The 27577-nt window shown below is 42.8% G+C and overlaps 2 protein-coding genes across 6 annotated transcripts; both read left to right on the forward strand.

Annotated features, from left to right (window-relative positions):
- The first annotated feature begins 1528 nt into the window (after positions 1-1528).
- On the forward strand, positions 1529-10634 carry tfap4 (transcription factor AP-4 (activating enhancer binding protein 4)). 4 transcript variants are annotated; one of them, XM_068578899.1, is made up of 7 exons: positions 1533-1910; positions 4784-5003; positions 5094-5192; positions 5308-5478; positions 5596-5739; positions 7353-7520; positions 7631-10634. In XM_068578899.1, the coding sequence occupies exons 1-7, from the start codon at positions 1822-1824 to the stop codon at positions 7787-7789; spliced, it is 1050 nt and encodes a 349-aa protein (XP_068435000.1). In that variant the 5' UTR covers positions 1533-1821; the 3' UTR covers positions 7790-10634. The 4 variants fall into 4 exon arrangements, with proteins under 4 accessions (XP_068434999.1, XP_068435000.1, XP_068435002.1 ...); XM_068578901.1 differs by having other exon boundaries at positions 1535-1910; positions 4784-4949; XM_068578898.1 differs by having other exon boundaries at positions 1529-1910; positions 4784-5192.
- Positions 10635-12957: 2323 nt separating this feature from the next.
- Positions 12958-26793, forward strand: srl (sarcalumenin). Of its 2 annotated transcripts, XM_068579505.1 has the most exons (7): positions 12958-13018; positions 20724-20822; positions 20935-21030; positions 21843-21878; positions 23071-23187; positions 23405-23638; positions 23727-26793. In XM_068579505.1, the coding sequence occupies exons 1-7, from the start codon at positions 12958-12960 to the stop codon at positions 24536-24538; spliced, it is 1455 nt and encodes a 484-aa protein (XP_068435606.1). In that variant the 3' UTR covers positions 24539-26793. The 2 variants fall into 2 exon arrangements, with proteins under 2 accessions (XP_068435606.1, XP_068435607.1); XM_068579506.1 differs by lacking the exon at positions 21843-21878.
- The last annotated feature ends 784 nt before the right edge of the window (positions 26794-27577 follow it).

A 27577-nucleotide genomic window follows, 5' to 3' on the forward strand; every position in this document is an offset into this window, starting at 1 on the left:
AACCAAAGTGGTGTTGCATGCAGATGTTTCTGTTGCGTCCACTCTGTGGCCTCCAGAGTTTCAGTGACGCTGGAGTGCAAATCTGTGCCACCACTAGAGGGCCCAAAGCAGCCTGCTAGGAGATTTAATCAATAGGAGCCCTGAGAGATTGATTTATTCATAAGAATTGATTTGCCAAGCCTCATATTTCCATTTTGAGTAAAGCCATGATCCTCAAATTATTTAATATTTCTAAAATATTGACCAAGTCCAAAAATGTGTATTCCGTATGAAAAGAAGCAATATTTTAGACCTTAGTTCCACATTTATTTCCAACAGCTGAGTGTTGTGTGTTTTGGTTTCAGACGATAAGTTTACCAATGTAGTATCCCCCAAGACCAACACATCCAAATATGACTTGATTAAGTTTCAAGTTCATTGAGTTTCAAGGGTTTTAAATATTTAAGTGAATTATATATATAATATATATAATTAATATCATATTAGTTTGTAATATTATTAATATCGTATAACCTATTACTATTTTAAAAAGCGTCCTTCTTGCGGAGTAGGCTGATCCAGATGTGTAAACAGCTGTGTGAGAACCAGCGTTAATTGCTTGACAACTTACATCCGCTCCAGTAAGATGGACTCATTAATAAAAAAAAACGACACCATGTGCCTCCACAAGGATGCAGCTTTTCATGTTTCCGGGTGCAAAAAAAAACAAAAAACAAATTCGCTGCACCCATTTTGTGGCTGTTGTCGCTGCTTCTAATGAAAGAGGTAACACTGTAGTTTCCCCCCCTGTACTGCCTCTGGTACACCCAAAATGGTGAACGGCATCCACGCTCGGTCGTGTTGTGTCAGTCAGCAGTCTGTCCCCAAAAGCCCTCCCCGGTGGCTGTTGCTGTGCAGCTCTGCCAGCGCGTCAGCTGATCCTCTTGTTCGCTTATCGCAGCTGTTGGAGTATCCGCCCCTCCAGCAGTCACGCTTTTTATTTACTATATCAATGTCACACTGCAAAACACATTTAGGTTGTTGCCGCAATAGCTTTTTGTGTGCGTGTGTGTGTGTGTGTGTGTGTGTGTGTGTGTGTGTGTGTGTGTGTGTGTGTGTGTGTGTGTGTGTGTGTGCTCATAAAAATACCTGTCAACTTGATTTTAGTATTATGTTGTCAGTAGTTTTAGTATATTAAACCATATAAGGCAAAACATGTTTTTGATTGATAATCACCGACTGGAGGATTCGTGAATTGCTTTGTACTCAATAATATACCACACATTAAATCACACATTAGCAGCCAGTGTTTGACTGTGATTCATATTGAAGACATGTAATCCCATTTTACCCCTCACGCGTGCGTTTTATTGACGGTGTATGTATGCGCTAAATAGTCCTTTGTTTACATGCAGTCCCCCGTCTCTGCGGAAGGAGGCTTTTTGGAAGCGAGTGTGACTCTTACCAGCTGTTTCCCGCCTTGAAAGCCATCCGATCAGCTGCATACACACACACGCGCGCGCACACACACACGCATGCACGCACACGGTCATGCAGAAAGAGAGAAAGCAGAGGGGAGGGAGAAAGAGAGAGAGAGGTAGAACGCCACACACAACGAGGGAACCCCATCAGCTGGAAGTCGAGTAACATTACAACTCTCAGCAGCCTGAAACTACATTACACAAACCAGAGATTCATACATTGTTTGAGGATTTAACCCGCGACGGATCACGGGATTTCCGCTCTCTAACGTCGGGATTTTTCTTTTTATTCTACGGAGACTGTTTGCTGTTTCTCTCTCTTTTTTTGGAAGGGGGGTGGGCAAACTGGCGAGAGGAGAGCATGGAGTATTTCATGGTACCAGCTCAGAAGGTGCCCTCCTTGCAACATTTCAGGAAAACGGAGAAAGAAGTGATTGGAGGTCTTTGTAGGTGTGTATACATGTGTTTCACCCAGCGCGCCGCGTGTATGATTATTATCTGTGTGGAGAAGACGCACTTAGCGACTGCGTTGAGGCAACATGCTTGATCTGATCTGTTATTGTGTACACGACCCACTCACGGGGACCTGCGGGCATTTATTGTCATCAAACACTTGGATTATAATGCGTCCGAGCACGCGGGGGGTCCGTTTCCCCCCGCAGCATCCACCCCGCGATGTCAATTCGCACATTTTGTTGCGAAATCGGTGTATTTTGAGGCTAACAAACATAAACCACGTGGTTCCGCGCGCACCACGTTACTACTCCGCCACAGAGCGCACCCGCTGCTCTATTTATCCTAAAATTACACCCTCAGTGGCACCCAAAGGTGCTGTGATTCGCGTTAGAAGTGGAACGACCACGCGAGCGGGTGTTATTCTGTGTGAACGAGTCCGGTGTCGCCGATTTTTTTCGCTCCGATCCCCGTGAAGTTATTGTGGGTAGTGCGGCCATGCTTGTGGGCTTGAGCTAAAAGTGTTAGGGGGGGGGGGGGTTCTGCCGTTTGTTGCCCGTTAATGGCGCCGTTTTAGTTTTTTTTCTGTTGTGAAAATGTACCAGCGCTGTGAAAACAGTCCCCACTCGAGGGCAGCGAGGTTTTTCTACGGCGTTTGTGTGCGTCTTGTCCGCGCATGTGAGTCTCCTCCACTGCGTCTTTTCCTCCCGCACCTCTGCCATGCTGCCTGCCGCATTGTTATAATGGCGGAGGACACGAAGAGTCTGCTCGGAGCACTGAGGTGGCGTCGGGCACTATGTTGACGAAGGGAGCGTTTAATTCGGCTTTTTACGTACATTTATATTTCCGTCGGTGTATCCGGTAAAAGCACACTTAGTGTTCGCGGGGAGGCAGATAAATTAAAAGTGTTGTTGTTCATAAGGGGGTGTGTGTGTGTCACGGAAGGCCTTTCGATACGTCCGCAGCCCTGTTTGAAGAGGGAGGCGGAGGGATATGCTACTGTTGCTGGTGGCTGTTGGTAGTGACGCGGGCATTGTGGGACATGTAGTCCTTTTTAATTCAGTCCTCACGAGTCCAAACGACAAACAGTTGGCGTCTTGATTACCTTCAGCTGTAGAGCCTTTATAACTAGTATAAAGTAACTAACTAGTAACTAATAACTAGTAACTTAGTTTCAGCCCGATAACTATTGGTTAATTTATTTATTTATTTGTAAATTACATTTCTGGACTATACATTTTCAGAAAACAATGAGAATATTCCCATTACTATTTTCTAGAGGCTAAGGTGATGTCTCCACATATCTTAATTATTTATTATTGCAATATTTGTAGACATTATAACCATTAAATGTTTATATAATTTGCTTTAAAAACATGTGTTGATTGCCAGTATACTTTTGGAATGATCTGTTTTGTTTGTGATTAAGTGACCTGGCACTGAAATGCTTGTTTCAATCTTTAATACACTCTAGTTTCTCTGTAATGGTTTACATGATATGGTGACGTCTAGGCCCCGTTGGTCATGCTTTGGCAGTAAATGCGTTTGCTGGTTATGCCGCTGCAATGTTGGTAAACGTGCGTGTGTGTGTGTGTGTGTGTGTGTGTGTGTGTGTGTGTGTGTGTGTGTGTGTGTGTGTGTGACTGTGTGTGTACACACTCCGTTTCTCGTCTGTGTCTGCACAATTGTTTCCAGTGTTTGCACTGAGGCAGCTGAGTCAGTACAGATAAGAGCTTGGCTAGAGAGGGTCCCAGAGATACTGAGCTGGATAGAGAGTGTGTGAGAGGAAGTTGGCTTAAAATCTCCCCTCAACTGAACTACAGTATATTGTCTTTTAGAGGGGTGAAATATTAGCTGGCTCTGTGGTGCTCTAATTATATCTCAACTGGAGTTTCAAGCATGTTGCCACTGTAAAGATGCTCTTTTTTTGTCTTGGGAAATATTCACACATTCCTGTTCAAAAGCATAATGTTGCATTGCATATTAATGTGTCACTTAACACCTGTTAAAACAATTTCAGAGGGTGTGAAGGACACATCCAGGGGATTATGCTTAAGTGTTGTGTTTAGGGCAAAGAATACTTTAATTAATGCCCAACTACAGTTAACCCTGGATTGCAACATTTATGATGTTATAGATTCTTAAATATTTTAAGAACAGAGCACACAGTAAGAAAGTAATTGATAGACAAATTAAGTCCAAATACCTCTGTAAAAGCAGGAATGTGTTTGGCATTTCTTGATCCAATTTACTGTGTTGCGTGGAAAGAGGTATTAAAAGGTGTATGAATCTGAATGTGTCTTTCAAAGATAATAAGACCTAACATTTTCTTTGTCTCGGGTATAAAGTACTTCAAATAAAGAGATGACAGTTATTCTTTCAGGATCAGAGCAAAGATGTCACCAGAAATGCAAAAACAGTCAACAGACAACATCACAAAACACGTTGCGCAGACCGGATTGTGATCACAGAAAAGCATATTTTATGTCCATATAACAAGCATATGTCCATATATGGTGGGAGTAGAAACAAGCAGATTTTAATAATTTGGGTTTCCCAAAAATAATCTAGCAACAATAATGAAGGTTGCTGGATGTTGTATGGCATCCGCTTAGATGGGTCCAATGGAAGTAGACTGATCTGTAAATAGATGTAACTCAACAAGTTAGTATTTGTTATAAGTGTATTATGGGTAATGTTTTGGCTTTGAATTATTGAGATACTGACATTTTTGGTACAAAAACAAGTAGTATAAGATTTCTTCTTTTGTGTTAAAGTTCACTATGTAAGGACGAAGCTGCTGAAAATGTTTGTTTTATTTCCTTCATTTGTCCAACTAACGGCGTTCTTCCCCTTTTCCTCCCCCTTAGTCTGGCCAACATTCCTCTGACCCCAGAAACAGCTCGAGACCAGGAGAGGCGAATTCGCAGAGAAATCGCTAACAGCAATGAGCGTCGGCGTATGCAGAGCATCAATTCTGGATTCCAGTCTCTTAAAACCCTCATTCCACACAGTGACGGGGAGAAGCTCAGCAAGGTGGGTCACAAGAGAGGTTTGAACGAGGTGTGTGACGGAGAGAAGCTCAGCAAGGTGGGTCACGAGAGACGTTGGAACGAGGTGTGGTGCTCCACTCACCTCCATGACAGACCCGTCATGTGCTTCTTCTTCTCCTTTCCCCAGGCTGCCATCCTACAACAGACGGCAGAGTACATTTTCACTCTGGAGCAGGAGAAGACGCGTCTTTTGCAGCAGAACAGTCAGCTCAAGCGAATCATACAAGTGAGGCATCACTGTGCAAAAACCTGAAAAGGCTTTTATTTGTCTGTCTGTAAGGATCATCGGTTTAAGTATTCATCTACAAAACGGATATCACATTTCTGTTTCCCCTCCCTAGGAGTTAAGTGGTTCCTCCCCAAAGAGGAGGCGTGCAGAGGAGAAAGACGAAGGGATTGGCTCACCGGACATCCTGGAGGAGGAGAAGGCCGAGGACTTGAGGAGGGAGATGATTGAGTTAAGGCAGCAGCTTGAGAAAGAGCGCTCAGTCAGGATGATGCTGGAAGATCAGGTAAAAGGGAAAAACCGCAGCATGTAAAGCAATTCCAGCTGATCCTAAAAGTGTGCGTCCAGACAAATGCAGTGACTAACCCGGTGTTGATCTTTTACCTCCTGCTGTGCGTGTCAGATGCGTTCCCTGGATGACCAGTTGTACCCAGAGACACTGAAAGCGATCAGCCAGTACGTCCAGGAGCAGCCGACCAAAACACAGAGCCGTCTGAAACCGAACAAGCAGCTGGAGAGGGACCTGACTCCGGCCCACAGCCCTCAGGTTGGAAACATTTGCACATAAACTGTTGAATTCTTTCCAGAACTGTGCTGATAAATAGTCCTTTTTTAACGTTTAACTTCCCTAAGTCTGATGTACGAAATCCAGAGAACACGTCTCATGCTTAAAGGGCCAGTGTGTAGCATTAAGTGGGATCTGTTGGCAGAAATGGAATATAATATTGTATTTAAAAGTTTGTTTTCTTTTGTGTGTTTGTGAGAGTGTGTGCAAAACAAACAAACACTGGCTCAAGAGAGGTTCACACACATTTTTCAGCCACTGTATTCTGCTACACACCTGGCACACGGCTTCAGTTGGTTACAAGCTACAAACGCCTTTCTAGATCTGTCAAGGAATGGCAGCACTAAGAAATGTGATTAAAAGATGTATTTTGTTATGTGTTTAGCAAACTTAATAACAAACAGGGAAGTTGTTTTAAAAAAATCTAAAAAAGGAACAATAAACATACTTATTTATAGACTCTGTGTCCAACATTTAGAGTTTTTTTTTTTTTTAAACAACCGCGTAAGGTGCAATCTTGAATTTGACACGCCGGCAAACCATTTTCAGCCCGGTATATTTTGAAAACCAGTGTTTATTTTAGGCTCTTTAGCCTAAATACATCTGGCAGCGGGCACCAACCCCCCCCCCTCCTCCCTCCTGCATGGAGCTGTAACATTTGACTTCATTGAGTCAATCATGTTACAGCTTATTACGTTCTACAACACTTACTTACAGACACCTGAACTAATCTCACAGCGTTCCTGGAGATGCCACCGTGTCCTGAGTTACACTCATTTACAGCGTGTTAAACGAGCAGCTCGCACATCTTAGCGTTACACATCCCGTCTCCTGCCTCGACAGCCACAGTGTCCTGTTTCAGCAGACTGGCCCGAACTGAACATGATGCCAAATCAATGGGCATACGCTGCCTGCCCGTCCTCTACTTGTGGCAGCTGTGCTGGTAATCAAAGATGATTGATCGAATCGGCATGAGACACTCACCGAAGCAGATCTCAGCCATTTGACCTCAAATCAATATCACTGTGAATTGACTAAATTACCTCTGTAACAACGGTTAACTGGAAATAAAATTGCTCAGCCATAGCTTCTTTTACTAAAAGCGTGACCTGCTCTAATGTCACATTTTAACTTTAGCAGTATTATTGAAAAATATATGCGATAAAGACTTAAGTTTGTCATTTAATAGTGTGAAATAATTAATGGAAACAAAAGCAGCTTTTAATAAACATAGCAAAACTTAGCAAATATGCTCATTTGCTAAGCAGCTCAAACTACTTGCGTAAAACATCCCAAACATAAGTATAGGACCACATTTAGGCCTTTAAAATATTGCTAACATCTGGCCTGGTTAATATTTAATATGCCGACAGCTGTATTCCTAATTGTGTGTGCAATTTAGTGCCCGTTTACAGTTTAAGCATGTTTGTCTCTCTCTCTCTGTCTCTCTCTCTCTCTCTCTGTCTCTCTGTGTGTGTGTGTGTGTGTGTTTTCTTCATTTAACTACTGTACAACACTATTTGACCATTACAATATGTTTTCACAGTATAGGAGTGACACCAGACTATTGTGTAATGTTTCCTCTTTCCCACCAGGTGTTGGCCCCCGCTACCCCCCCTGCTCCTACACACCACGCCACGGTAATCGTCCCTGCACCTGCTCAGCCTGCCCCACCCCATCACGTCACCGTGGTAACCATGGGCCAGACATCCGTTATCAACACAGTGTCCACATCTCGACAGAACCTGGACACCATTGTTCAAGTAAGGCGGCTGTGGACTTGTGAACCGTTTCAGGGGCTGGATTGTTTTTATCCACATATGAACACCAGGGGGTGCTGTCGTCACTGACATCGCTCGTCCTCTGTCTCCAGGCAATCCAGCACATCGAGGGCACCCAGGGGAAGGCTGGCGTCGGCGAGGAAGATCAGCGGAGGGCAGTCATCGTCACTTCAGGTCGCGTCCTCTCCGATGCGGCGGCCTCTGACACGGCCTCAAACAGCGACGGGCCCGACGACTGTTCACTGCCCTGAGTTCATCTGACGTCTCGCACGTTGTACACTTACACACACACACACACACACACTCTCTCACACTCACACTCACACTCACAAAAGGCCCAGGCAGTCCGGGGCTGCGGGAGGCTTCAAACCCACAGCGCTCTTGTTCAGTGGACATTCATAGGGCTGGTAGACAGATTGAAGCACTCGTTTATGTGTTTTCTTTCTTTTCAGTACACACTCGTACATGTTTGGTTGTGATAGGCAGCCCAAATAGGTTTACACTCATACATGCGATCTCTTCTGCATCTTTCTTCTGCTTGTCGTAAACCCCCGGCTCTTTCACACACAACTCTTTTCTCTTCATTAATCTATAAAGAGGTTATTAGAGCAGCTACTTCACTGACTGATCTATAAAGGCACCGTGATACTAGATAGTAGAGTGTCTGCTAAACATCACCATTATTCGCCAGGACTGTCCTCTTTATTTGGCCCTGAAGCCATGTGACTGATCCACGAAACTGGAGACAAAGAGCCCAGCAGTGTGGCGTCATCACCACCCAACACCAGAGCCTTTTTGTTTAAGATAAACATCCCTTAAACCTCCTTCTCTGAGTGGTTTGGACAGACTCTGAGCCAACAAGACGGCTTCAAATTTCCACCTTTTAGACTTCTGGATGAAAGAATATGTTGTTTTACTCTTGTGAAGTCTACTTTTTCATGTTTTGTTCCTTATCCAGCAACTTAAAGTGATTGTCCTTGAGAGAAAAAAAACTGCACAACATCAATGGGAATTTAAAAGCTGTTTTAATGGCTGACTGGTGCTCACAAGAAATGAAGCGAAGGATGGGAGGAGAAAGTGCGCTTACAGGTTTTTTTTAAGTTTCTTTGCCATTTTTTTACTGGGCTGGGTTCCCAGTAATCCCACATATGTATTAGGTATGTTCTTTTTTTTTTTACTTGTGGCCTGTTAAAAATAACTGACATGTCCTGACAACTTCCCCTCTTGACTTTAAAAGCACCTAGCTTGTTAAATAAGCTAATTTGTGGGCACTTTTGAGTGATTTCCACTGGTGTGTGTGTGTGCGTCTGTGCATGTGCCACATCGCATTTTGAATCAGCCGGGCTTCGCGGTGTCTCAGACTCTGGCAGTCTGACACACCGTTAAGGCAGGTGAAAATGTGCGCACAACACTCACACACACACAAATATGACTGATATACAATCACTTGTTTGCGCAATCGTAAAGGCTTGTTTTACTCGGCCCACTACAGTGTAATTTCTCGCCCAAATGTTGGGACATCTATCAAAGCGGACTGTACTTCAAATACAAGAAAAAGTGCCCGGTGAAAATAGTTTGAATGTGCCATGGCGGTGACTGGGCTGACCACACATGCTCTATGCATTTGTCTCTGTTGTGCGCTGTCTGTCTAGTGTACCATGCTTTTTACATGTTGGATCATACTTTTAAATGTTTTTGCCTGAAAATGTTGGTTGACAGAAATTAAGACTTGTAGAGAGAGGCAGCAGCTTGCCTTACTAATAGCCCGCCGCGGGTGCAGGGAGGTACTGAGAAGCCAGCCTTAACACAGCCTCTGGGCCCTGAGAGATGTACCTGAACACTCGGTCTGGGCTGGCTGGAGGCCACAGGAATCCCTCTGGTTCTCCACTCGCCCTCCCAAACAGGCTTGCGCAGACACCCGGGTGTGGCAGAACATATGCTCCCAGGTATTTTGTCTAATTTTCTATGTTTGCCACAAACATGAACAGGTTTCTAGTGTACTAATATATTTACAATACACGCTCTCCTGATATTTCTTTCTCCATAACTGTTAAAAAATGTATCCCGTACTGACTGACCGTTGGCCCCATAATGTGCATTATCATAGCCAGATGTGGGGTGAAAGAAATTCCACGAAGAAATGTTGACATTCCATAAAATTTCACCCATCTTTTCATGTCAACTGAAACCTGGTATATTTAGATATTAAGTACATGTAGCTCTTTTGACACATCAGTGCTATTTTGTGACTGCATTTAGGGACAGCGTCATTATTAGAGTCCTCTGCATCAACGCATAGATGGAGCTTTGAACTGCTGGACAGATAATGTGTTCAATTGAACACAACCTCATCTATCATGATTTGTGTCATGGAATTGCCCTTTAAAGAAATATTGATGTCGGCTGCACTGAAATGAGTGACTCGTCTGTCAAATTTAATTATGGGACATTTTTCCAGTACTTATTACTCGAGGCAGGGGATTCCTGGATAGTGAACATGTGTTTTACAAGCTCTGCTTTTTGTAGAGCACCGTGCTTTTCCCTCCGAGTATCTTCAGTTGATGGTTTTCTGTTGAAACCCAGACCAGTTTTGTACCCTCTGTGTTTTACTCTCCGTTTTGTGTGTTAGGAAACGTTACGTGGACATATCGGCTTGTCAGATGAGTGGGGTGGGGCTGGGGATCATTAAATAGGGTCATGATTACAAAGCACTTACTGTAATATACTGGAGTCTGCCTCTTTCATTTGTATAAAGGGGCATCTCCTCAGCTGAAGCTCTTTAGGTTATGAGTAAAAACCGCACAGCTGTGTATCCCCCTTTTCCTCCAACATCTTGTCCTGTTTGCCCCTCATCATTTTTTTTTTCTTGTCGCAAAATCTTTTTTGCTATTTGTTTATCAATTGTCAATACTCGCTCCCTCCTCTCCCCCTCCTTTTGTCTTATCTGTAACTTCTTTTTCGTTAGACCCGTCAGTGCATATGGTTGTCAAGAAGCTATTTTGTGTCCGTTTTTGTTTTTAAGAGAAATGTTTTGGGGATAAAGAGGCTTGTGCCTTTTGTAAAGACAGAATAATAAAGTTTGTACTTTGTTTTTTACGCATTGGGCCCATTGTGTGTGTCTTTTTCTCCATTTTTGTTGGTGTCTTTTAGAGAAGTATTTTATTCTTTAATATTGACTGTTCATTTGTGCTAACAGTTTTTATAGTACACATATGACATAACCAGCTGCATTTGTCTGCTCTCTGGTTTATGGTTGGCCGTCACTCAAGCAGCACAGTTGATGCACAAGTGTCTATTTCTGATTGGTGGCTGAGATTTGGAAACCCTCCCACACCCTCTTGCTTGACAGCTCATTGCTAAATTAAGATCAGCCACCTTATTTGTGACATTTAAAATGTACACTAGGGACAGTAGGTGGCATCCCTTGCCACCATCCCCTGACATGCATTCATTAATTCCAGGCCTCTTGTTCACGCCCTCACACGTTCATTCAGAAATACCTGTTTTGTGTGTCCACAGAGGCTCAAGTGTTTCAGTTTTTTGAATCTTTTACCAATTTTAATTCAGTTTATTTTGCATAGCCGAAATTCACAAATTACAAGTATTCCTCGAAGGGTTTTACAATCGGTACACATTTGATATACCTGTCCCGGGACATCACAACGGGACAAAACACAAGTTGATAGATTATGCACTGGCACTGGTACATGCAATTCAGTTGTGGGATATGGACCAAAAATCAGAACTCTGAAGTATTAAGGCATGATGAGGAACAGAAGTTCTTATGAGGACATTTCAACAAACACATCCGAAGCTCCACTGTTTGTGTTAATACACTGCACTGTACACATTTTGCAGACGGGCTGATCAAAGCACATATGCACTATGTGCACTCATTGTGTCTCTCTGTGTCTGCATGTATTACGGATAAAAGAACATTTAAATTCTTCAATTAATGCTATAAACCCTGTAAACATTAAACAGCTTAACTACTGTGCAGTGACAGCAGCATCAAAACCACATCTGACATTTAAAGTCGCACTATAAAAACACAAAAAAAATAGCGACTGATGCCAGAGTCTGTCAGTCTCTAATTAACAAAGAATTCATGTTCACTAGAATTTACAAAAGCACAGTTTTTCTCGTCAACAAACCATCCCACCACCAGTGAGGATTAAGGCAGTTCGAGCATCAAAATGAACACACGACTTCCTCGTGTAAGAAACACACGCCATATTTGGGGTTTAATCTACAGTTGAGATGTGGATTTCTGAGGAATTGTGAGATTATGTTCAGCACAGAATGCCTGCTTGAGTGTGATAAAGCAGTAATCCGGCCAGTGTTTAGCTGTTAGGTAGACAGGTAGACTCGAGGGTCTATATGTTCCAGTCAATGCCCACTCTTCTTATCTCGCTCTCTCTCTCTCTCTCTCTCTCTCTCTCTCTCTCTCTCTCTCTCTCTCTCTCTCTCTCTCTCTCTGTCTTTCTCTCTCACACACACACACACACAGAGAAAACCGGGTATTTAACAGAATATTAAATAGAACATTTAAATGTATGTATAACTGTGAGGGAACTATTATTAATGAACCTAGCCACTTGTACAACATTAAAAACATCTGCCTAAATTTGCACCTCTTAAGCTCACTTCACGTCTCCATCCATTATCTGAACACTTATCCTGTTTAGGTTGGCGGGGCGTTGGAGCTGACCCCGGCTGTCATTTGGGTGAAGACAGGGTACACCCTTGACAAGTCGCCAGTCTATCACAGGGCACATATACAGACAGACAACCATTCACACCAATTTAGAGTCCAATTAATCTGAGCTGCATGTCTTTGGACTGTGGGAGAAAGCCAGAGGGAACCCACGCTGACAACACGCAAACTCCACAAAGAAGGACCGCCCAGACCAGAGTCCAAACCTCGGCCCCTCTTGCTGCGTGGTGATGACAGTGCTCGCCACTACACCGCCCACTTGACGTCTCATTTGTTTAAATCTTCCGCATATTGCTCTCCATACTTAAGGTAAGTGATATCGGTCTTCTCATCTAACTCTTGGGTATGAAGTAAAAAATGTTCCGTCAATTTTTCTGATTACTAACCAGTTTGCCTTTTACGTCTTAGTTGTATATATTTTTTATCATATAACATTATAAACGGTCTCTGAAAAACAAATGTTGTAAAATCATCCTCAGTGAGAAGTTGTGTGGTTCAGCCCTGACACATAGAGCCAGGTCCAGGCCCCTCTAAAAAGGAGAGTCAGCTGCTTGACTCCTGCAACACCTCCAACTCACAGATCTCGGCCCTTCCACCAACTGGCCCTCTCTGTGCTCCGCCCCTTCTCTCTGCATGCCCTTTAACCTTCCTGCCTTGGTATATATAGTCTGTGTGAGTATCACAGTTCTCCTGGCAGCCATCATGAAGGGTACAGTCTTGATCTGCTGTTTCCTCTCCCTGCTGCATTTGCAGGCCACAGCAGGTAAGACCTTTAGTGAGCGTTCAGTCAAACATCTCGTGGATTCCTCAAATTTTACGTTGGGTGGTGCATCGACACGTTTGTGTACAAATGCTGCTGATGAATGAAATAGTGATGTAGCGTCAGTTTAGAGGCTAGTTAAATAATGTTTTAATGAATGCTTGATTGCTTTGTTAGCCTGATCATACTTGATCATACCTTCAGAGATTGAGAGGCTGTGATTCAGACTAAAGTAGTTGGTACAGCTCTTGTGTCCATCGTGGAAGAAGATTGGTCAGGAATGGCTCTGTCTTCTAGAGGCCGAGTGTGTTGGGAACGGCGACTGTCATGAGGACACCAGCCGAGGATAGACAGTGACAGAGACAGAAATGTAAGCCCTTTGCAACCAAGCAGGACTATTTCAAAGCTGTCTGAGTTTATAATTAAACTGTTGGCACCTGGTACAAAATGAAAGATTTGAGTGGCACTCTGTCGTCTTTTTAATCATCAAAATCCAAAACACACTTTTGATGTATGAACAAAGGTCTTATGCATTCTGGTGACGCTACAAAGGAGAGCAGTTGAGGACCATTCTCTCCTGTGGATTGACAGCATGTCAGCTGTCCTAATGCGTGGCACCAGCTGATGGAAAGTCTAACCAAGGAGAGAACAGCCATGCGGGAACTTGAATGAACATTCATAGAAGTGATGTCTTTGCTTCTTTATTTTCCACAACTGGGTTTGGAATTGTGAATCCGGACTTAAAATACCTTAAGGGGGGGGGGGCACATTTTCTGTGATGATAATCCATTGCATCGTAAACTACAGGGATTGAGACAACCTCACAATACAGACAATCAGATGTCACCAATAGAGTTTAATGTCATAGGGGAAACAGCTTCCCCCAGATTACCTATTCTAAAAATGCGGACTTATCATCGGGTCCTGACTGGAGCAGTTGGCGTTACCCTTGTCCGTCACCCATGTCTGTCACCCTTGTCCGTCACCCTTGTCCGTCCTTGGGGTGGTGGTCAGCTCCACAGCCCGGGCCTAGGACTCTATATTCCACGCTGCTGTCAAAGTGTCTAAGATTGGAAGGCCTCCTGAAACCCAACCCTGTCCATTACAGTTCCTCCCTCCGCTCCACTCCCCTTCCCCTCTGACTCTTCACCCCTCCCAGCCCCATGCTTCCCTTTAGATACACAGCACAGCTGCTGTCACTCTGCACTGTCACAATCGCAATTTATTCCCAGCAGTTGGCCTTATAGGGACATGCATTCTCCAGGCAGGAGGGGCCAGGCTTCGGCCTTTCTGCAGGCAGATTGGATAGATTTTGTATACAGTTTGTGAGGAATACAGCTGACACATTGACATGGTGATCTTGATGTTGTTGACGTCTGACAGTGATTTCTGACGACTCAAGCCAGTTGATTACAACATTGTAACTGTCAACATTTGGATGTAAAGCAAGGACATCGTAACTTTAGAAATTGCAGGCAGGATAGAGGGAATCATTTTTATTATAAAAGTGCATTCCTATGGTTCGACATCATGAGGCGCTGGTGTAGCAGTGTGAACACACCTGCAGGTGTAGTAAGGCCAACCATATCTTCCAGGCCTGCTGAGCTCATCTGACTCAGCCTCAATCATTTATTGGATTAAATAGCTTCCATCTTCCATACTAAAGAAAGGGGCCGAGGAAACCTACATTTTTTTTGGTGGTGTCTAGGTGTCAATAGGTCACATGGTCAACCTGGCCCCATGATGCTGCTCACTGCCATGTAGGAGTAAACATAGGTTGCTATAGTAATGAGTGGGTTATTTTAAGGTTGCCAGAAACCCTACACTAATCAGTCCTTGTGTGAATGGCGCTGACTTACCGGCGAGGATTGAATCAGTGTTCAGATTTTGATGTCATATGTGGTGTTTGAGTGTAAAAGGGGTTTTAAGAAAGCTGATTGTACGATGTAAAATGTCAATAGTGCAAACACAATCACAGCATATTGTTGAAATGCAACACTTGCAATCTGAGAGCTGACTTTTTTTTATGCAGAAATATATCCCAGTCTCTTAGGGACCTTGATTAGTTCTTCACACCCATGTGTTTATACTTGAGTGGTAACACTATCCATCCTCGATGCAGTAAAAACATCTTTGACCTCCTCCCTATGCTGAATCGAGACATGGGAATTTACAGACTCACTGTCTCCACGTGATCTCCGCTGATGGTATGTGGCATGTCTGGGACATCCCTACGCTGATAGTAGTAGAAGGGACGCACCAGTCACACTCAAGCTCCTTACAACACACCCCTTCTCAAGTCAAGCCCTGCAGTCCCAAGGGCACCTGACGTCCTCTCCTGGCTTTTGTACAGGAAAGCAGAGATGGAGGCGTCGGATTAACACCTCCGGGTGAAGTGCCCGGTGTCACTCAACTGTATGTCTACTTGTCAGTGGCCCCTTAGAGGATGAATACAATGAATCACAATCTGGATCTGGCTCACATAACATAGTCTGTAAGGGCCAGCGGCAACCCTAAAGTCAGTGATGTTTTTTTTGTTTGGTTATTTAGTTTTTCTTTTACTTTTAACACAAAGTCCACTAACATTTGCATCTATAAAATAGTCTTCCTGTTCTCTTAAAGACTGTCTTTCTGAAATACATGAACTTACAATCGGTTGTTAGTGTAGAAGCTATGCATTCCAATAATTGAATGATTGAACTGATTTCTTGTGTAATCATTTGTTCTTATTTGTCCAGTATCAGTAGTGTATTTGAAACTCATATGAGCTACTGTACGAGTTAACAGTAGCACTGAGTACATTGGCTCGTATTACACAGTCCGCTCTCAGGGATGTGGATGTTTCTGAGTCTCCAAACTAACTAGAATAGGAGCCACTAATTCTGCCCCCTCCTCGGCCCATCTTCTGACCCATTGTGGGTCTATTTTTGACGATGGGGGAGTTCTCGCTCCACAAACTGTGCCACCTGTTGCAATCTGTGGCCTTTTCTCACCACACCCGACACGCGCTCTGCTGACTGCTCTCCCACCTCTGACCCCTGTTGGAGGAAACATCGTGTCCATTTCGATGGCTATAGGTTAACTTGGCATTCACTGGGCTTCGTATTAGACATGACCTTAACAAATGCAAGAAAAGGTGTTTGTGTTTGTTGAATTAATGATGTCTACACCTTTAGTTATTTTAGAAGCCATTAGTTATGTAAAGATTTCTACTTTGTTTAACTTTGAATGAAACGCTGCCTCTCTGAAGATGCTTCAAGTGGAACCCCCGGTCTTCAGTTAAGGTTGCCTGAATCCCCCTGTGCTCAGGATAAATCCTCTGCCTGGGGATTCCAGGCGTGTCGCCCTCATTTTCATAATTTAATTTACCTCCACTGTGCTCCAAGCAGAACATGAGCCGGAGTTTTTTATACATCCACAGATATCCCTTATACATAGTAAACGTACTTGCCGATACATACTAGCACACACAATGCACGTCCTCATAAGAACATGATAGGGTAATCCCTGTTTGTGTGTTCTTATGATTGTCTAAATGAGTTGACAGAGGTCATATTTTTGTTTCATTTATCTCCATTTCAGCTGAACGTGCTGTGTATCTCCATATTGGATAGTGATTGGCTCCACAATTTGTAACGTCACAAACAATACACAAGAACAACTCACATTCCAGAGAAGTACGGATCGTATCATACGTCTATCAATCTTAATAGTAAAGGTTTGTCTTTAATATTGAGCAAATATAGACGTTTCACACTTACAGTAGGTGATTGACCTTCCTTCTGATGACTGAATAGCCTCCACACAAGGATCTATAGTTGAGGTGTGACTTACTCAGCCACTGAGGCTGTGGTAGGCTTAAATCTCCAACATTCCCACTGGATGTGCTGATGCCACCAGAATGTTTCTCTAAACTGAGGGAGGGTTGTGTGGCAACGGGCTCACCGCGGACACATGGTCCTGGGCGCAGATATTCCAGGGTTCAACTCCCATGGCGCCTGCAGGGTTAATTTTGAGCGCTGATGCAAGGCCCGCCTTCTGCGGGCAACACTACCTCTCTGATCTTTGCAAAACCTCCGTCCATCAGGGATTGACCGGTTTGGGAGGTGTTAACACACTCAAAGCAGTTAAGGCCCACTCAAGAGGCTTGTGTTAAAAGACATGACTCTTCAGAGTGATGAGTCAAGTTACAGAAGCTTTGTGTGCTGCAGGGCCCGGCCTGGTACAGTGAAGAGATGGGACAATTTAGAATTTGTGTCCTCTGAAAGCCGGCTTCTCTCAAATGCTTCCTCATTGTGTAATTAAACCCATCTTGTAGTGTTTGTTCTGATGACTTCAGTTCCTGCTGTGCAATGTTTCTCTTGACTTAATTTGACATGCAGCCAACATGTGCCTCACGAGTGTCAGTGGCTTCAAGTTGGCTGCCATGTATTACAGATTACAGACTAAAGGTCATGCAGAAAGAAAACATTTTGTATTGGGATGTAGCAATCATCTGACCTATAATGGCAGATTTTTAATTCCTTTAATTGGAAATGTTGTACATTTTTAAGTTATAGTTATGTTTTTGTGCATGTATGTATGCTATTATGAGCTCACATGCATAAAAGGATGAAACCATTTCCTCTTGCATTGTTCTGGCAGTAGCTGATCACTATCTTACTGTTCCCCTTACAAATACAGAACGCTCTCTGAATATTTTTATCGAGTGCAGTATTACCTTCTTTTATTCTGGCTGTTAACCTTTTTTCTTGTTCTTGCACTATGCTGTGATCAACATTAAAAAGGTTTATTTTTAGCAGGTTGACTCAGGGAGAATCAACGGGGCTGCGTTGTTCCTTAACCAGCAGTGTGTGTCATTGCTGCCGCCCTGCAAAAGAGCAACTGTTGGGGTCTCAATTAAAGGTTGAGCCATACTATGTTATTGCAAGGGGACTTTCCTAATCTTTAAATCATCATTTACCTGTGCACATACTCTACGGAAATGCTCCTTTTTGCTTTCTGATACACTTTCAACTCATTTGATTGATTAAAAGTGCTCATTGTTTTGAATTTTTACAAATGGGGGAAAACGCAAAGGACTTTATTGCAGTTTTTTTTCAGTTTTGCCGAAAGCAGAATGCCATTCTGACTTCAGAAACACTAAACGTCATTGACCTCGTGGTCGGTGGCTGCACTCCAGGCTCTCATTATTTACAATGTATATGTTTTTCTTGACAAAAAATCATAAAGCTAGTATTTTGCATCAATTTACCATCATAGCTGAAGACTTAAAAATGCACAGAATGTCAGCAATGAGGTTATTTTTATGACACATACATACACACATTAATAGGTGGTTTTGGCCAAATTGTAACTTTGATAAAGCCATTTGTAATATCTCAAATATTATACTTAATAAAGGATCAATCAATGATGATTGCAGTATCAACCCCGTAGGTTGAAAATGGCTGTGAAATAATATTTTAGTGCTTCGTCATTTTTTTATTAGATTTTTTGTCATTTATGTCAAGCTGTGCCGCTGAGGAGGTTAGATACAAAACTCTGTCTTGTTTTAAAGGTTAGATAATATAAAGGTATATGAATTTCAGAGTATTAACATAAGAAACTTAGGAAGGTAAAAAATACAGTGAAGTAAAGTCTAACTGCGTCTGTTGTTATGCGAGCTTCTCTGTGCTTTGTCGTCTGTGTTCATGTGGCAGTCACCGCTGATACCGCTGATGGCTTTGTCGCAGGAGCGTAGTTCCTCCTCTGGTAAACACTGTCAGCTCCGGTGCAGTTGTTTGCACCGTTCGTGATATTACCACCGATTGCTGTGAGCCGTCAACTCAGCCGCTGCCATGTTGAGAGCCGTGTGGACGCTCTAGATTTGATCTGGATTTTCAGTTCAGCAATTTTAACATGAAGTCAGTGATTGATTTGAACTATGTTAATATGTTTTCTGTGCCAATAAACTACATTTAACCAGCCTGTGCTGACAGGAAGTATGCAGATGATGTGTTTATATAACAAGATCAATATTCAGATTATGCCGTGGGTTTTACACGGTGTGAATTACAATTGAATGACTGCCATTAATCACCCCTACAACTGCTCCTATTGTATTTAAAATTCCAGTAACAATCTGTAAATACCTTTAGAATTCACAAACACTTCTACTACGGCAGTGTCTGCGAGCTAGAATTCAAAGACCAATAAGTATGAGCCACGAAGACTTCCCTGCTCCTCCTATATATAGCTCATAGCGGAGCAGGTTTGTCTGAATCCGGCCTGTGTGGGAGGCGTTACAGCGAGGCCTGTTCTGAGGCCTGGACACACAAGGACAGGCCTAACAGTGCAATAGGTCTGTGATAGGCGGGTAAATATAGAAGAGAAAAGACACAGGATTGCACATCATTGTCTCATAGTGGAGCCTATATTACTTATGGGAACACTCAGTCCAGCCCTGAGTTCTCCTCCCAGTCCATAATGAAACTGGGAAAGTCCCTCTCTGACTCTCTTTCTCTCTCTCGCTCTCTCTCTCTCGGTCCATCTTATCTTTGCTGTTGCTATAAAGCCCATGGTGATGCCAAACAAATGTCTATGTTTATTTACAGCATATGCTTTCTAAATTAAGAGCTGATTGTAACAGCTGAGATCTGAGCAAGCCAATATGTTCCAAAGTGGACACGAGACACTCAAGTACGGTTATGTTCAACACACACGCACACACGCGCGCGCACACACACACACACACACACACACACACACACACACACACACACACACACACACTATTAGGTTTGAAAAAAATGGAAGCCACTTTGTAAAAAAGCCTTAAATGTAATGTCTGCACAAAATGAAGGAAAGTATTTTTAAAGACAATGTAAAACTCAGGAAAATGCAGTGTATTTGAATGAAAATGAGATTATATACTTCTTATTGTATGCCCATTCACATTAAGATGAATGGATTTGTAGGCTGGAGCACACAGGGTGAATTTAGGTCATGTTCTTAATGGATAATTGAATTTCCCTGGCGTCTGTACATGTATCACACAGCAGGAAAATGACACTGTAAATGATGTCTGCCAGATTGTAATCACCAACAATAATCAGTTCAATTAGCTATGATTGTGCACAGCAGCTAGCTATGCATTATTATTCATGCATAGCGAGTTCTCATTTTTGCCAGACACTCATCTTTTATGGATGCTTTCAGTGAGATGTTGTAATTAAGAAAGAAAAAAGGCAAGACAGATGGGTAGATGGTAATGAAGATAGAGCAGAAAGGACTAAAGAGGCCTTCAGTGTGCTTGTGGCTGCAGATGAAATCTAAACTCAGGTTAAAAAACATCTGACGGCTCAAAAATCTGCTGTGTCTGAAGTTGCTATTGGCATTCAATGCAAAGCTGTCAACGAGTGCTTATTACCATTTATCTGTGTGTCACACTTCCATTCCCAGGAGTTGGGATTCTTATTGATACACAGGATGTATTGACTGACGTTCATCCAGAAGTAGCTGCACCGTTTAACTCTAGCATAGTTTTATTGAACATGTATAACAAGCAGTGAGAGCCCTCGTGAGAGTTTCACAAAAAAACTGTCACTTCATTGGTTTGCAGCCACCTCTGTTCACTTCCATTAATCTTGCTATCAGATCATCAAAGACATTCGATGAGAACATTAACCAAGTTAAATTTTGTTCATGTTTTGTTTTTTTTTAACAGAGGAAGAAGAAGATGATTTCATCTCCGTCCTCAGGGACAGATCTCACATCGACGAGACGCTGCGGCTTGCAACTGAGGAAAAATCAGGACACTATGCAGGTGAGGATCAAAGATTCTTTCGGAGTGTTTTTATAATGCTTGCTTGTGCGTCTCTTTTTGAAATCTCTAACGTCTCCATTAACCTTTCTCCTCTCTCATCTGTTTCCTCCAGCGGCTCTAGAGCGGTTGCGGAAGATCTACCACACATCCATCAGGCCGATGGAGCAGGCCTACAAGTACAATGAGCTGAGGCAGCACGAGATCTCAGGTATCACAGAAGCTTCGGCTCCGTCTGCACTTGGTTCTGATGCGTGGGTTTCTCTGTTTGGGTTGCTTTGGTGACTGGGTTGTTGACTTGTTTGTACATCCTCAACCAATACATCACAGAAAGATCTGTTTTCAATTATCGTGTGTACAAAAATGTTGTGGCGGGAGGTTGCTCCCAGAGTCTGTTATGTGAGAATCCTATTTTTTTTTAACTGTGCGAGTACCTTCAGAGATCATGTGTAGGCTTTTAGGTCCAGAAATAGTAACAATATATCTTATCTAGTCATTATTTTTCCATTAATGCTATATTGCTATATTTCTTCCCCTTTTCTTCTATTTATTGACATACTTTATGTAATGATTTTGAAATGAGTGTGTACTGTTTCTTCACTTTAAGCTCAACACTCAGCTGCATAATGAACTGCCAAGAACAAACTCTACTTTCCCACAAGGAAAAAAAGCTTGCCCTCTTGTGGCCTTTTAGGCTTGGCATACATACAAATAAATGTACAATGCTTCTAAATGAACAATACATGTTTGGGAAAGAGTTGTGAAAAAACAGTGAAAAGATTCACCTCATCACCCGACCACAAATGCACACCATCCATTTGTAGACGGACATGTTTGACACGTCAGGTCAAATATGAGCCTAGATTCCCACCCATTCATGCACTTTGTTACACAACCCCTCCTTGTTGCTACTAGCGACCTCACATCCTCACTACTCCCTCTCCTCCACCTCCTGTTCCCTTCGCGTCTCTTTACCCCACCATCTCCTGTCCCCATCCCCTTCCCGTTCCCCTCATCTAACAGCCTACCCCGGACGAACCCTGGGGGACTCATCCACAGGTGGGTGTGGGCGGGGCTTACCTGTGCATGGCACTGCCTGAAGTGCTCAGCCCCTAACTCTCCCCCTTCATTTGTCCTCATCCATGTGTGAGCCACTTAGACTAATAAAGCTCTCTGTGGGTGAAACATTTCAAGCATGTTTCGCTTTGGGTGACACCCAGGTGTAACATCCCGCATTGGGGCTGAGTCAAATTGATCCATAGGCGGAAAGTCCAACCCAAATAGAGCAGGGCAGCAGCATGTGGATCAAAATGGAGTTGCTCTTTCTTGATTCACTCGTTCAGAATTTCAACCAAAGATTCATCATTTTAATTACATATTAAAGAATTAAAAGGGAAGAAATGTAAATTAAACATGTTTTTTTTTAAATTATAAGGTTGACACTGTATTTACAGAGAGAACAAGCTTTAAGTTGTGTGAGGTATGAAATGGGAAATATGGAGGAGGTTGCTTTGAAGTTAGGTGTGAGACACTGAGACACTGGTGGAAGAACATGGTCAGTGTTGGGCTTGTAGTGAATTGATTGACTTTTTTGTCAAACATTTTTATCATTATCAAAACCTCTCAGAGGTGTTTTGATGATGACATTTGCTCTTTCTTCTCTTTGTTAATTTGGTATTCATTTCCTCATCGCCCTTTGAATTCATTCAGTAGATTAAAACAGAATTTGACTGCCCGCTACCACCCCAATACCATGTCCACTCACAACACTCATGCAACTTGTTATGAGACACCAAGCTTGCTCTGGAAGCCTTGCACTGATGAGTCAATGGCACTGCTTCTCTGTCTTTCACTGAGTTATGGCTGCAGCACTTTGTTGAGATTGTTCTAAAGCGCAACAGCTTTAACATGCCTTTCATTTTGCTTTCTTAGTCTTACAAAGTATTCCTCTGGGCTGCTCATTGAGAGTGACAGCGCTATAGCACATCTCTACCGTATAGTTAATCCCATAAACAACGTACATTTTGGATGGATTGTGTTTTGGTTGAACTATCTTTATAATGAGGCAAAGAATAATGGAGAATGTTGCAAACATTGGCTTCTTTTGGCAACATGAACAGCTCAAGTTCTCACACCTATTATTCTCCGCTACAAATAAAATACCAGCATAGCTGGTTATCTCATAATATTTCATACAAAATTTGTGATGAATTTGAGACTTTAACCACTGTTGTCTCTTCTTGCCCGACAGATGGAGAGATAACCTCCAAGCCCATGGTGCTGTTCCTGGGACCCTGGAGTGTTGGAAAGTCCTCTATGATCAACTACCTCCTGGGCATGAACGACAGCCCCTATCAGCTCTACACAGGCATGTTGCACAGATTTCCTCCTTCCTTTTTTTGAACTATAATCCAATGAGGATGAAGTAACTCTAACATGCCATTGTATGTATTACAATATCATGAATGACAATGTGAATCAAATTGGGCAATGTCTGTCTTCAACATGTCTCCAGATCACTTCTCTTCTCGGTACTTTACCCTTTGCTAATTTCTCCCTCTTGCTTTCCACAAATGTGTCTTCAGGAGCGGAGCCTACTACCTCTGAGTTCACTGTGATTATGCATGGGGAGAAGATCCGCTCGGTTGAGGGGATTGTCATGGCAGCAGACAGCTCTCGGTCCTTCTCTCCCTTGGAGAAATTCGGCCAAACCTTCTTGGAAAAACTGATCGGTATTGAGATGCCCCACAAGCTGCTGGAGCGTGTGACGTTTGTGGACACCCCGGGAATCATTGAGAACCGGAAACAGCAGGAGAGAGGTAAAACTGAGTTTATCCCAATTCAAAGACGAAGCAGCTGGCTGCAACTCAATATTTAATAAATTATTCATTGTCTTCTTCTGTCCAGGCTATCCCTTCAACGATGTTTGCCAGTGGTTCATTGACCGCGCTGACCTGATTTTCGTGGTGTTTGACCCCACCAAGCTGGACGTTGGCCTCGAGCTGGAGATGCTCTTCCGGCAGTTAAAGGGTCGTGAATCTCAGATTCGCATCATCCTAAACAAGGCTGACAACCTGGCTACCCAGGACTTAATGAGAGTCTACGGAGCGCTCTTTTGGAGCTTAGCTCCCCTCATCAATGTCACTGAACCCCCCCGCGTCTACGTTAGCTCCTTCTGGCCATATGACTATGCAGCTGATACCAGCCGTGAGCTCTTCAAGCGAGAGGAGATCTCCCTCCTGGAAGATTTGAACCAGGTGATTGAAAACCGCATGGAGAACAAAATTGCCTTCATCCGCCAGCACGGCATCCGCGTACGCATCCATGGCCTGCTGGTAGACCGCTACGTTCAGACCTTCAAAGAGAAGATGAGCTACTTCAGTGACCCCGAACTAGTCTTCAAGGAGATCGTAGACGACCCAGACAAGTTCTACATTTTCAAATCCATCCTAGCCAAGACCAATGTCAGCAAGTTTGACCTGCCCAATCGCGATGCTTACCGTGACTTCTTTGGCGTCAACCCAATCTCCAACTTCAAGCCCTTGCAGGCTCAGTGCTCCTACATGGGAGGCTGTCTGCTGGATAAGATTGAGAGGGCAATCACCACTGATCTGCCTGCCCTTCTAAGCAGCATTAACTCTGGGAAGCAGCCTGGCCTGTCCTCCTGCGAGACAAGTGGCTGTGATGAAAAGCCAAAGAACCGGTACCGAAAGAACTGAGGAAAAGAAAATAACTTGAGTGGGGAAAGTAAGAAGAGAAGGGGTCTGGTGGAAGCCAACCCTGCTTTTGTCAGAACGCCTGTATTGTTGAGGAGGCAGAGAAGAATAGTGTTGTTTTTTTTCCTCAGGAGAATATGGGGAGGTACATTTAGGGACTGTGGGAATGAGGCAGAAAGAGGGAGGGAAGGGTCATTGTTTGATAAGGCAACTTAAAGTGCTGAAGAAATGAGAACATGCCACTGATCACTGAGTTTTGTTAAAATACATGCTCTCCTCTCTCCCTTGCACAATCACTTTGGACTGTCTGGGATTTGGGGCTTGGGGAAATAATGATGTGGAGAAAAACAGAAATTAAAAAAGTAAGATCAAATAAAAATTGAAAATCCTGAGACAGAAACAAGTCAAATACCAGCTCCCTTGTATGTGAATAAAGTGGGAAAATAGTAGAAACAGGACTGGCAAATTTGTGTTGTAAAATCTTGAGAATTGCATTGTGGAAAGTCAATTCCATAAGCTTCAGAAGCTCATTTTGAAGTAGCCTGTTTGTGGGTGCTATCCAAAGTGTTTGTCATCCAAACCTTTACTTGTGACATTGATTAACTTTGCATGTTAGATCATATTTAACAGATGCATGCATGTCCTGCTAATATAAAGTTTAAGTAGCATTTCCTTGTGTAACTGAAACATTAACCAACCTGCCATGCAACAAATAAGACCTTTTTTCCTTTTTGTTTTATACGCTCATCAGTCCTGGTTGTTGACAACCTCATGAAATGAGCACTGTGATGGAAGCAGAGGTCAGGGTTCAAGGATCAGAGTCTCCAGAGCGGGGTGGGTGTGTTCAATCTGTTTCACCTCTTAACTGTTCTTACTGTTATTGTCTTCGTCTATAAATTTGCCAGTCTTTGGCAGAAATGCAATACTGTGTTATGATTTTTTTTTCCTTAAACAATAAGCTTCCCAGCTTTTTTGGGGGCTGAATGACCATAACAATATAACACAGGAATACTGTGTTGGAATATAGCTATCTTTAGCTATTTCTTCTTCAGGATAGAAAGCTATTTATTGATTTGAATGTGAAAACTTTAGGCTGTGTATGTGAACTGAACACCAACTGCTATATAATTGTACTACCACTGCAAGATTGTCATTTCCTTGCTTGTGAAAAGTGGGCTGAAGGTAAAGTGGAGGACTCATGAGTTGACCCCTGACCTCTGTGGAAAGAAGGAAGAACTGAATACTGACTTTTACACTCACAACAATTTTGCAGTGATACATGTCATAGGTCCAAAGTCATATGTAAGCCTACCTCAATGAACTTCACAGAAGTATGGCATGGTTAAATTGCTTAAAATAGTTTGACATTTTGGATAGGCTTCCCTTTTCCAATAGCGGTCTATTTCTTGGGCTTGGCAACCAGCAGAAACCCTTGAAAGTTACTGCACCTGTCCAAGAAGAATTCTCCCACAGAGCCCCTCCTAAAACTGCAACATGTCAGCAATTTGTGTAAGGATTAAGCAAGTGTTAATTTGTAAGCTTTGGAGTCCCAGGTAGGTCGATTTATTATGTTTTTAAAAATCTTTGGACAGACTCAGGCTAGAGGTTCCCACCTGTTTCCTGTCTTAGCTAGTTAAGCTAAGCTAGGATAACCGGCAGGAGGCTAAAGATGCCATACAGACATGAAATCTACCAAAATGTCAAACAAACCTCAATGGATGGATAAGTAGCACGCCTAGGTTTCCAAAAAGTTACTGAGTGGACAAATGCACTTCCAGTTCCCTCTGTGTCCTCCCTCACTAACCCCATTGTGAAGAGTGTTTACCAAACTAAAATATGAAATATAGCTTATTAAATATGAAACGTAACTAACAAACACACACATTGCTTAATTTTCTCTGTTTATTTGAGTGTGAGTGTTCCACTGGACGTTAGTTTGTTTACACTGCAGATCTGGAAGATGCCCACTAGAGTGTGCTGTGTAAAAGTGTAAAAGGTTATACAGACCACTGACACTCATCATGGCAACAGTTTGTAGTAATAGGGTGATAGCCCTGGGTTAATTACGTTGTGTGGTTGTGCTTTGGGTATATATTTCAGCATTAATTATCTTAATTCACCTTTTGAATTAGATCTGGAATGGATGTGTGTCCCATTTAATGGTTGCGGATTCACTTTTTTTGTTTTGCTATACAGTTTAAATTAATCTTGTCTCAACCTTGGAAGCTTGATCATAAAGAATAAAGATTTCTGATTGACTAGGTAGTGAAACTTTGTGGTTATTGTGACTCAAACAAGAAAACAGGAAAAAAAAATGTGCCAAGCTGATTTTCTTTATCTCTATTTCTCGCCTACAGCTCTTTATTACAACTCAGCTTACATTCATTACCTTGTTTATTTTCTCTGAAAGTTCAATCACCCACTTTTGGATTTCAAATTATTATTATTATTTTATTATTTTCCTATAGCCGCAATGCATCAACAGTTTGTCGTGACACTGGAAGTGGGAAGGGGAGTGTGTGTATGTGTGTGCGTGTGTGTGCTTGGTACATGTACGACTGGGTGTGAGACCCCGAGACACACTGACTTAAACCTGCATGCGTTTCCTCTGTGTGTGTGTTTTTTACTCTTCCTCAAACATTATTTTGCATAGATCCTGAGGAAACTCCAAATGGAAAATAAAGTTAAGAAATGCCCAAACACATTTTTCTTATGCATAGACCAAAGCCAATTTCCATTAATGCACACATACTGTGCTTTTGTGTGCATGTGTGTGCGGGTGTGTGTGTGTGTTTGTGTATGTGTTAGTGTGTGTGTGTGTGTGTGTGTGTGTGCTTGTTTGTGTGTGTGTGTGTGTGTGTGTGTGTGTGTGTGTGTGTGTGTAAGGGTATGTTATAGATCATGTACAATACAATCTACAATAAACATAGCTCATCATAGACATGCAAAGGGCGTTTTTTCTGATTTGAAAATCCCCAGTTCACAATATGATGCTGACTGACCCTAAAACTCAGCATTGCACTCTGATCCAAATGTGGAGGA

This window comes from Clinocottus analis, unplaced genomic scaffold (genome assembly GCF_023055335.1).
Source record: "Clinocottus analis isolate CAN_PGR_092001 unplaced genomic scaffold, fCliAna1.0.p SCAF_16, whole genome shotgun sequence".
In the NCBI taxonomy this organism is placed as follows: Eukaryota; Metazoa; Chordata; class Actinopteri; order Perciformes; family Cottidae; genus Clinocottus; species Clinocottus analis.

Coding starts and splice junctions, on each gene's coding strand:
- tfap4 (XM_068578898.1), top strand. CDS start 1,822: ATGGAGTATTTCATGGTACCAGCTCAGAAGGTGCCCTCCTTGCAACAT. Junction 5,193..5,307: donor AGCTCAAGCGAATCATACAA/GTGAGGCATCAC, acceptor TCCCCTCCCTAG/GAGTTAAGTGGTTCCTCCCC. Junction 5,740..7,352: donor CTCCGGCCCACAGCCCTCAG/GTTGGAAACATT, acceptor CTTTCCCACCAG/GTGTTGGCCCCCGCTACCCC.
- srl (XM_068579505.1), top strand. CDS start 12,958: ATGAAGGGTACAGTCTTGATCTGCTGTTTCCTCTCCCTGCTGCATTTG. Junction 21,879..23,070: donor CCTGGGGGACTCATCCACAG/GTGGGTGTGGGC, acceptor CTTGCCCGACAG/ATGGAGAGATAACCTCCAAG. Junction 23,639..23,726: donor CCGGAAACAGCAGGAGAGAG/GTAAAACTGAGT, acceptor TCTTCTGTCCAG/GCTATCCCTTCAACGATGTT.